The 12156-nt window shown below is 28.2% G+C and overlaps 1 protein-coding gene across 1 annotated transcript; it reads left to right on the top strand.

The window, feature by feature from the left end:
* The first annotated feature begins 10380 nt into the window (after window positions 1-10380).
* On the top strand, window positions 10381-11796 carry LOC113371441. Its single transcript, XM_026612068.1, has one exon. The coding sequence runs from the start codon at window positions 10381-10383 to the stop codon at window positions 11794-11796; it is 1416 nt and encodes a 471-aa protein (XP_026467853.1).
* The last annotated feature ends 360 nt before the right edge of the window (window positions 11797-12156 follow it).

Here is a 12156-nt window from a genome sequence, read left to right as displayed (position 1 = left end):
TGAACATATTATCATATTTCTGTACATTATTATATTTTTTTGCAATTAATTCATTATTTAAGAAAAATCTATTTTCTTTTCCTAAACATATTGTTTGCTAAAATCTCATCAAGATCATGTTTCTTGACAGATGTCCTGAAGATGGAACGTACCTAGTTCCGAAACGTCGACAATAAACAAATAATTAAATAAAGAAATTGTTTTTTTAAAAACTTTTCTTGTTTTTTATTTTGTATTATTTTTGGATTCTTGTTCGAAACTCTACAAAATATACACAAATCCAAGACTCTACCATTCAATATATTCCAAGAACATTATGGAACGAAATTTCTTTCAAAACTTATCAAGAACTGTAGATTACAAACAAATATGTTTAATGAAAAAATATTCAAAACTTAACTCTAAATATGCTAATGTTATTAACAAAAAAATATTTCTAATTCGATGTAAAAATGAATGGATTATACCTAATTTTATTTCTAATATTATAAACAAACAATTCTTATACAACACTTTCAACATCTATAAAATTGAACGACAAATTAATTACCTGAAAATGTCTGTTTTGAATCTAGAAATAAAAAATACTTTTATCTACATAAATTACTTGAAATCACAACTGGATAACATAATCAATACACTTTCCAATACTTTGAACAAAGACCTCTTAAATCAATTTTTAGCTTTTGAAAACTATAAATTTAACAAACATTTTAATACTACTGAAGAAAAACATATTAAAAAAACTAAAACTTTAATTAAAAAAAGAGATGACAACTATCCCTTCAAAATCTCTAAATCTTGTACAGATAAGTGGTTAGTTAATAAAACTGATATTTACATTCCAGAAAATGTTAAATATATTCTAGCATTAGGTCCAAAATTTGCATATTCTCCTCAGAAATACAGTAAAACAGATTTCATAAAAATTCTAAGTAATATTGAATACAACATTAGAAACATTGAAACAAACAAACAGAATAACATTAGATCAAAACTATGTGACAGACTGGTAAAACATATAAAGAAAGTAAATAATAAATTTCAAAACTTTCATTTAAAGAAACTCCACAAAGACATTTTAGAAACTAAAGCTTTCATTAAATCTTACTTAAAGATGATACAACATATAATATTTTAACAGAAGATCCCACACAACGTTTTTCTAGAATAGCTTTTCAATTAATCAATGATCTGAAAAACAAAAAACTAATTTCTGAGAATTTTGCTTTTAACCTAAAAATACAACACCCTATCTCCCCTAAGATGTACTGTCTTCCAAAAATACACAAACCTGAATGCTCTTTCAGACCGATTGTCTCCTACATTGGCTCTCCTTTTTACAATATTTCGAAACTCATTTCTGATGTCCTAAAAAATGTTACATTCAATTCTCCCTATTATGTCAAGAATTCGTACCAATTTGTGAATTTAATTAATAACCGCAACATCCCTGAAAATCACTTATTTCTAAGCTTAGATGTGGTCAACCTTTTTACATGTGTCCCACATGAATTAATCCTAAACTCAATCGATAAACGTTGGCACACAATTTGTAACTTTACTGACTTTCCGAAAACAGTCTTCACTCATATTATCAACACTATTTTAAATTACTCCTATTTCCATTGCCAAGACAACTTTTATTCTCAAATTAAAGGCGCAGCTATGGGATGTCCCTTATCTCCCGGAATCATCGACTTAGTTTTACAAACACTAGAAATTTCCGTTTTCTCAACTTTAAAATTTCAAATTAACTTTTATATTAGATATGTAGATGACACTTTTTTTATTATTAACAAAAATCATATAAACACAGTACTAGATCTCTTCAATAATTTTAACAATAATATAATTTTCACACATGAACTACAAAATAACAACAGACTTAATTTCTTGGATGTATCCGTTTACAACACTAATAACTTTATTCGAACAAATTGGTATAGAAAAACTACATGGTCGGGTAGATACTTACATTATTCCTCATACTGTCCCAGAAACTATAAGATAAACACTATTATTTCCCTTACAGACCATGCTATTTTGTTGTCTCACCAAACTTTCCATCCACAAAATTTATCGCTAGTAAAAATAACTCTAATTGAAAATGGTTACCCAAAAAATCTCATTCATTCAGTTATTCAAAAAAGACGAACTTTCTTAAAAACACAAATTAATTCTCCCAATACCAGTACTAACATCAAAAACACCAATCTTATTTACTGCAGCATACCATACGTTGAAGATTTATATTATTATTTTGCCAAAATTTTGTTAGAAGAAAACATTTTAATATCAGGCTCATCCTTACACTCCTTCAACCAATTCTTTACGAACATTAAATCCCCTACCCCATCCAATCTCAATACTAATGTAGTATATTCTGTTTCTTGTAATGACTGTGCTTTTCAATATATTGGACAAACCTCCCAATATGTACACAAGAGAATGAGACAACATGAACTAAGTGTGGTCCACCATAAACAAAAAAATTTCAAAAGTACCCTAGTACAACACTCTATAGAAAACGCCCATTCATTTAATTTCACTCCAAAGATTTTATATCATGAAAGTTGCATCTTTAGAAGGTTATTCGCGGAGAGTTGTCTCATTCTCATAAATGTTTCTAACAGTGTTAACATTAGATCAGATCACAACCTATTACATGATTCATATTTAAATTTTTTACACTTTTTGACAAGCAATTAATATCGACTTCCTTTTAAGATCAACAATTTAAGTATTCACACCCTGACATATAAAAACACACACATACAATCTCACATCTCTCGTTCAAGTGTTTACACGTGTTACAAAGGACACACAAGTTTCAATTAGTTAATTTTCAAAAGCCAATCGAACAACATCCAGAGAACAATATTATTTGTGTTTTCAAATAATAATTTTAAAAAAGACAAATCTTTTAGTAATTTTGATTTACAAAATCTAATTATTCGGCGGAAAATTAACTCACAAATTCATTTTTGTTAAAAAAGCTTGTTTAGTGAAAAAGTGCTAACAAATATTCAAACATACAGGTAATTCATTCAATTTTGTCATTAACCGTTTCTTAAAAAATTTTCCATAACTTTCAAAAAATTTTCTATTATGTTTAATATCCTGTTCTGATAATCCACTCATTTATTTTTATCATTTTCATTTTGAACATATTATCATATTTCTGTACATTATTATATTTTTTTGCAATTAATTCATTATTTAAGAAAAATCTATTTTCTTTTCCTAAACATATTGTTTGCTAAAATCTCATCAAGATCATGTTTCTTGACAGATGTCCTGAAGATGGAACGTACCTAGTTCCGAAACGTCGACAATAAACAAATAATTAAATAAAGAAATTGTTTTTTTAAAAACTTTTCTTGTTTTTTATTTTGTATTATTTTTGGATTCTTGTTCGAAACTCTACAAAATATATATATATATATATATATATATATATATATACATATATATATATATATATATATATATATATCTTTTTATATGTAAAAATGGAACTCTCTATCAAATGATTCAGTAAAACTCAAAAACGGCTAAACCGATTTGGCCAATCCTACTCTTGAAAAATTCGTGCCAATCCAGTCCTAAAGGTCCTAAAGGTGAGAAATTATTTCAAATCCGCGTAGAAACTTTACATTTTCAACTTGAAAATTTTTGGTAAACAGTACTTGATTTAAAATGGCTTCCTGTGGCGGACGTAGCTCAGAGGTATCATATCCGACTCACATGCCGGAGATCGTTGGTTCGACTTGTTAATTTGTAGAATATACAAGAAAAAATAGAAGTAAATAGAAAAAAAAGAAGTTTAGAAGATGAGAAGAACATATTGAGAAACATGAAGAGGAATGAAAATTGAATGGAAGATTAGGATATAAGGAGAGATAGTATATATTATATATGATGAATGTATAAGAAATATATATGTAAGAATTGTATAGAATATGATGTAGAATAAAATGAATAATGTATGTGGCTAAAAATGTTGTAATGGAGGCCAATAAAATCAAACAAAAAAAAATGGCATCCCACACAATATTATTCATGATGACAGATGTATAGCCTACTCATATGTCAAATGGTTTTGACAAGTTAAAACAGATTATGTGTTGTTATTCTTTTAATTTTAAAATTTAATTATTTATATATTTTTAAACGTTAATAAGAATGCTTATTTTGATTTTATATGAGGTTTTTATTTAATTTTCAAGTGTTTGCTCACTGCCTTTTTGTATTCTTTTATCAAGAGCTTGAAATAATACTATTATTATTGATTAAGGCTTGCTTATGAAAAAATAAATAAATAATTTTGTTTCAAACGGTGTGCTGTGCAAGTACTTATTGGTTTAATGTGAATAATGTATTACCAAAACTTTTTCTGAATCATACTATTATTGCATGTAGGTTATTCAAATTGAGATCCTAAATTTGGAATTCATCGAAGGGGACACCGTAGACATTTCTGTCTAATCACTTATTGCAAGTTATATTAGACAGCGATATGAATAAGAAAATTGGATTATAACACAGATAGTAATTTTAGAAATCATATCCATAAAAATCTCAATTATGTGTACATACAAGAACAAGATCTTCGGAAACAAAGTTGTTTGAAAATTGCTTATAAAGCTCACATTATGTTATGTGACATTCACATAAGTAGTGTTAGAAGTATCGAGGCAAAGTATCGATACCGAGTACTGAAAAAAAAAATCGAGGCAAAGTATCGATTCCAAAAAAGTATCGTGGCAAAAGTATCGATACTACTCAGTATCGAATATTGAGTACTTTTCACTAAAATCAAACATAAGTGCAAGAGAGATCTAAAACTCTCTATAGATCGAATTAAAATATTATGATAAATTCTATTGCCTGAATTTGATGCTGTTAAATCAGCATCATTTTCAATATTTTGAGAAGTTTAAAACAATAATTTTTCGATACTAATTTCAAATTCGATTTATATCAAAAAGAAAAATACTCATTAATTAAAAAATAGTATTGTTTTGTGACAAAAGTATTCATTTATGAATTTAGTATCGGCTAATTTATATCATAAAGAAAAATACTCATTAATTAAAAAATAGTATTGTTTTGTGACAAAAGTATTCATTTAAGAATTTAGTATCGGCTAATTTATATCACAAAGAAAAATACTCATTAATTAAAAAATAGTATTGTTTTGTGACAAAAGTATTCATTTATGAATTTAGTATCGGCTAATTTATATCACAAAGAAAAATACTCATTAATTAAAAAATAGTATTGTTTTGTGACAAAAATATTCACTTATGAATTTAGTATCGGCTTATTTATACCACAAAGAAAAATATTCATTAATTAAAATATAGTATTGTTTTGTGACAAAAGTATTTATTTATGAATTTAGTATCGGCTAATTTATATCACAAAGAAAAATACTCATTAATTAAAAAATAGTATTGTTTTGTGACAAAAGTATTCATTTAAGAATTTAGTATCGGCTAATTTATATCACAAAGAAAAATACTCATTGATTAAAAAATAGTATTGTTTTGTGACAAAAGTATTCATTTGTGAATTTAGTATCGGCTAATTTATATCATAAAAGTATCGGCTTTAAATATTAGAATCGTAATTATAATAATTTTAATGGAAATACTTAGCGATTATAAAATAGTATTTATATTAGAAAAAACAAGTATCGGCTTTAAATATTAGAATCCGAATTATAATAATTTTAATGGAAATACTTAATGATTAAAAAGCAGTATTTATTTTTTGAAAAAAGTATTGTCTTTAGAAATGAGAATCGAAAATATAAATAAAAATACTTAGCGAATATAAAATAGTATTCATTTTAGAAAAAACAAGTATCGGCTTTAAATATTAAAATCGGAAGTATAATAATTTTAATGGGAATACTTAGCGATTATAAAATAGTATTTATTTTAGAAAAAACAAGTATCGGCTTTAAATATTAGAATCGTAATTATAATAATTTTAATGGAAATACTTAGCGATTATAAAATAGTATTTATTTTAGAAAAAACAAGTATCGGCTTTGAATATTAGAATCGGAATTATAATAATTTTAATGAAAATACTTAGCGATTATAAAATAGTATTTATTTTAGGAAAAAACAAGTGTCGGCTTTAAAAGTTAGGATCGGAAATCGAATGTCTTAATAAATTATTCAACCAAAGTTGGTTGCGTTTGCGTGATAATTTCGCAGAGAACAAGATTTTTGCATATAATATACAAAATTTATTATCGTGGATAAACATATGTTCTCGGGGGTGACAAAAATTATATTATCGACGTATGTAATCTTGAACTCTAATTCTTTTATTCATTGTTAATCATTGGTTTCGAACTGGGGGCATTCATAAACATTTCCTTTCACAAAAACCATATCGCACTCGACTTATCGCTTGTTTTGTTCGTTATCTATGAAGAGCGGTGCGACCGCGACAAAAGATAATGAGTGGTTTCATAAAATGCGGTCGAACTTTTGGTGGGGTCGAAAAATATAGCCGATACTTTTTGAGTAGAATCGGCGCAAAGTATCGATACCGCCAAAAGAATCGGCCTGCAGTACCGATTCCAAAAGTACTCAGTATCGAAGTCAAAGTATCGATACTTACTCAGTATCGATACTATCGTTCTAACACTACACATAAGTACAGTTTAAATAGATATGGAAGTAATCATTTCAAATATATACAGTACAATCTATTTACAATTAGTGTTAGAAGTATCGAGGCAAAGTATCGATACCGAGTACTGAAAAGAATCGAGGCAAAATATCGATACCCAAAAAGAATCGTGGCAAAAGTATTGATACTACTCAGTATCAAACTCAATACTTTTTATCAAAATCAAACGAAAGAACTAAAACTCACTACAGATCGAATTACAATATTATGATAAGTTCTACTGCCTGTATTTGATGCTGTTAAATACGGATATACGGATTTACCTAAAATCATAATTTCAATTGAAGCTTTTAACTGCCCTTTATTGTTCACTTTAGAAATAGAGTAACAATGTAATTTAATGGTACATATGAGACATTCAACGGAATTATTATTATATTATTTTATGAAGTTGCAAAAGTATCATTGGTTCGAATTAAAATAGTGATTCATCGACGATTAAACATAATTACCTATCAACGAAAGTGACGACTTTCAGTAGAAGTATTTAATGGTTTCATGAACGATTTTAATTTTAAATTGAAAATATAACTTTAATAGAAATACTTAATGAATATAAATTAGTACTTATTTTCAACAAAAGTATCAAATTTTGAATATAGAAACGAAAATATAACTAGTTGGTATTGGTATTTTGCCTTGAGGCAAGTTACATGAACTTCCCAAAATGTGTATATAATCGACTTAGTCAATAAAAAATAAATTAATTTATGAGTGGTTAAAAGTATTCCGAGTGGATTTATTACACATCATTGCAAACGAACGAACGAACACGTTGACTCGGTATATTTTCTAAAAGCAAATTTTCAAAAATCAATAATTTTAATTAATAAATAATTATAATTGAACCAGTTTCCGTAGGACTTTAATGGTTTACTATGTTCAAGACCAAGTACACTATCGTTATACCAACTAAATCATCTAATTTTATTTTTAACAAACGTCAAAAAACTACTCATTTTCTCAAACCTTGATAATTTTTTAAAATTAAACTACTTGTCTTAAGGCCGTAATAATTCTGTAAGTTCTATAATATGTGAGACATGATATATAACGCCAAAAAAAGTTCCATAAAAATCGGCCTAAATTTTTTTCAACAGTTAATTACTAATCAGTATCATTTCCAACTAATATCTTTCAAACAGTTTTTAATTTTTTAAAGTCGTTTTGGTAGTATGAGCTTAAATGTGGATATTCAACACTATTAAACTTTAAATTAAATTAAAGGTTTAACACTATTTTCCAAATTACAAAAAAAAAAAAACGAAAAATTGAGAAACGATAATTCTCATCGAGATACATCAAATGCTTTTTAAATATCAGAAATCGGTTCAGGCGTTTTTGAGCAAACGTCGATGAAAGTTTTAATTTTGACAAATGCCAAAAAGACCATACTAATTTTTGCAAACTTTGACGAATTTTTAAAGCTAAACCAGTTGTCGTAGGGCCGTAATATTTTAGTATGATCTAGAAGACTATGGTATCTACCGTCAAAAAAATAATCATAAAAATCGTCAACAATTTTTTTTTAAAACTTTATTACAAGAAAACGGCCGGCCGATCTCTACCAAAAACTAATCAGCACAATTCCCAACCAATATTTTTGCACGGTTTTTGAAATTTCAAAATTGATTCAGAATTGCGGGCTAAAACGTAAACGAAAAATTTTTTACTTTTCTGCGATTTATAAAGGAACGGCTTGGCCGATCGTCGCAAAAAACTGGCAGACAATAGTCCTCATCGAGATACATCGAGTGGCTTTTAAATTTTTGAAATTGGTCCAACCGTTTTCGAGAAAACGTCGATTTACGGCAAAAAATCTATTCACATACACATACACACACACATACTTTTTCCAAATTTGGTGTCGTTTGATTCAGAATGGCTTGAAACGTCGAGAAAACATAAATTTAGCAATTCGGATTTTTTGATGAAAACATAAACTTCTCCTTCGGGAAGTTAATAATTTTAATAGAAATACTCAGTGACTATAAATTAGTATTTATTTTTTTATAAAAAAAGTAGCGACTTTTCAATAAAATTACGTTATATCGTTTCGAAATAGTTTTTGCACATCATTTTATTTAAATTAATTACAAAAAATATACAATTATAATCAGAATAAAAACTATATAAAAAAATTTAACACCGCGTATAATATATAATGAAGGCTTATAAAACTAATAAATATTAAGAATAGACAGAGAAACAAAATAAAATTTAACTTTACCATAATTACTTCTATTATCATTAAATACGCAGTATAAAAATTAAATTTTATAATATTGCAGGATATGGTATATCTTTCGAAGCAATCAACCTATATGTAAACTAGGCTTTTATTCAATCGCGTTAGTTATAATACTGATTATGAATGATATTCGAAACTAACTGTTGTGCGCCAGCACCCTTATATTCAATTATTCACTTATCTATGCTCTATGGACTCATCATCCCTCTATGGTGTTGTGTGTCAGCACCCTTATATTCAACACTTTGCTGTATGGACTCTACCGTCACTCTATGGAATATCTGAACTACAACCCTTCAGGATTCCGCTCTATATATGAGCTCTATGGGCAATATTTCCGGCTCGAACGGGAGCCTGTAGGATAATGTGAAAGCCGGCATTCTCTTCCTAACCTCAGTGGCATACATTTGAATGCATTAATCATATATTAAATATAATTGTTGTTTGTCTGAAATATATCTTTGTGAAAGTTGACAGTTTTCTTTATAAATACCTCCTTCGCTAAAGCAAAAATCTTAACATATTGGTGGCCAGCGGTGAATCGAAAAAGAACAGGCTTGTAAGAGAGGTAAAAACTTGTGATTTTACAACAAGAATCCAAGAAAAATCAACAGCGTCGCAGATAGCAAAGAATATAACGTGAAACGAACCCGAGAATTGGACACAAGGCCGCACATCATATGTAGAGCATTCCTAGCTATTTGGACAAAGGATCCGCCATTGGAGCGTCGCATACACAAAGAAGCGTCTTTTCTGACCGTCATTACAGCACAAAGGAAAGATAGTAACATTCATTTAATTATATTTGATTATGGTTTTTGCCAAGTTCTAGACATTTCATTCTTTATTTTATGTTAAATACTTATTTTCTAATTCTACTTACCAAATTTTTTCTAATTTAACTACCAAAATCTTGCTTTGATATTCAAATTCTATATTATCTCTACTTTCTAATTCTAATATCAATACATCATAAGCAATTTTATTAAAATAAGTATTTACTTTTGCTATATTATAGTACTCTTATACCAAATTTTATTTTTATGCTATATTGTAAGCAAATTTATTAAATCTATTTCATGAAAATACTCTATCATACTATATCTATTGCCACGTTGTGTTTTTATATATTGTAAACAAAATTATAAATAATAATATTTGTATAATATAGGGTATTTATGCTTGTTAAGGAGTACTGCACCAACCTCAGACTGCCACAACAAAGAGTGATCAGCCGTTTGCGCGACTTTATTTGACATATCTACAAGGTTTCTCTGGAAACAGGTAACCTTATTCCACATTTATTAAATTCAGTCTTTAATCATAAGCTAATCATCATATCCAAACATTCTATTACACCTGAGTTCCTTTCCTTCTTTCGTTACCACTTATTGAAAAAAGTTACAAACATGTCTGCACTACAAAGAGCTATGGATGCTATAGATTGCTTTGATGGTTCAAGCAAATTACAGCTTGATCAATTTTTTTGTTCTTGTACATATGCCTTTAAAGTTGTTAAATTAAGTGATCATGATGCATTATTAGACTACATTCTATATATAAAAATTAAAGGAAAGGCCATGCAGGCAATTCAGTATAGAAAATTTGAAAGCTTTGACGAGCTTAAAGCTGCTTTAGAAGAACTTTATTTAGATAATAGGTCTGTTTCTTCTCTTCAAATTGAGTTCAATCAATCTAGGCAGGGTTTCAATGAAAGTGCTAGGGATTTCGGTTTACGGTTACAAGATATTTTAAGGGAGTTGATCGATGCAACTATAAAACAAATTGAAATACCAGATTCCAATGTTTATTGCTCAAAATTACTTAATTATCAAGCGTTACATATTTTTCAAGAGGGCCTACATAATGATTTAAAATTTTTAATAAAGGCTAAACAACTAAAGACGTTAGAATTAGCAATTTCGGCAGCCGTTGAGGAAGAAAAGTTATTAAATTCGTCCAAAAACTTCAAATCAAATTTTAAAAAGCCTAATAACTATTCCTTTCGTCCCACATCCCATATTAAATCTATTCCGACAACATGCAATTACTGTAAAAAGTTAGGGCATAGCATTTCTGATTGTAGGAAGCGTATCCATAATGAACAATCTAAATCGAAAGTTAATATCGTAGACAGGGCTATCGATAAAAGTGGACCTAGTACTAGTAAAGTTTTCCCAGACACAAACGAAAATTCTTCTGGCCTCGTAAGTGAACTAAAACTTACTCACCTTTCTTGCATTAATAATTCCAAACAGAATCTAGCTTTTGTAAATATCGAATGTTTGAGTACAATAACAGATCGTATAAACTTGTTAGTAGACACGGGAGCAGAAGTGAGTCTTATCAAACTTTCAGTTTTACAAAATGATTTAAGAATTGATCACACAAATGAGGATAAGCTCAAATTATGTGGTATATCTGGAAATAGTGTGAATGCAATAGGTAGGATTATTATAAAATTTAGATTAGGCGATAGAATTATAAGTCATAGCTTTTACGTAGTCGATAATACAGTGCCCATTAGAGGTGAGGGTATTTTAGGATTAGATTTCTTGAAAGAATTCAATGGAAATATAAATATTAAAGAATCTTTAGTTAATTTCAATAGGGTTTCTTTGCCTTTAAATTTTGCAAATACTCTAATTAGTTTAAATCCACGCACTGAATCTGTAGTGCAGGTGTCTACATTTACTAATGATACAGAAATTATAGAGAAAACAGAATTGAAAAGTGGCGTTTTTATCAGTAATACCTTAGTATCTCCCCATAATTTTAAATGCTTTGTAAATATTGTTAATACAAATGAATATGAAATTAGATAAGGTTAATCATGAAAATTTAAATACAGAGGAGAAATCAATCTTAAAGCAAATAGGGAATATAATGACATTTTTTATATCGATGGAGATCAACTTCCTCATACAGTTTCGCACAAAATCTGCACTATCCCAAATGTTCCTCCTGTAAATATTAAACCTTATAGATTGCCTGAAAAACACAAAAATGAAATAAACAAACAAGTAAAAGAAATGCTTGATAGCGATATTATCGAACCTAGTAGTAGTCCTTGGAACGCTCCCTTATTGATTGTACCTAAGAAATCTGAAAACGGAATATTAAAGTGGAGGTTAGTTGTAGATTTCAGAAAATTAAATAACATTACTATAGGTGACTCTTTCCCA

Source organism: Ctenocephalides felis, unplaced genomic scaffold (assembly GCF_003426905.1).
Source record: "Ctenocephalides felis isolate EL2017-DRISC unplaced genomic scaffold, ASM342690v1 CF-g0.4_SCAFFOLD_01492, whole genome shotgun sequence".
In the NCBI taxonomy this organism is placed as follows: domain Eukaryota; kingdom Metazoa; phylum Arthropoda; class Insecta; order Siphonaptera; family Pulicidae; genus Ctenocephalides; species Ctenocephalides felis.
Note: the sequence above shows the minus strand (reverse complement) of the source record. Positions and strands in the feature narration are given on the sequence as shown.

Excerpts from the sequence above, each read along its gene's own strand:
- LOC113371441 (XM_026612068.1), top strand. The coding sequence starts at position 10,381 with ATGTCTGCACTACAAAGAGCTATGGATGCTATAGATTGCTTTGATGGT.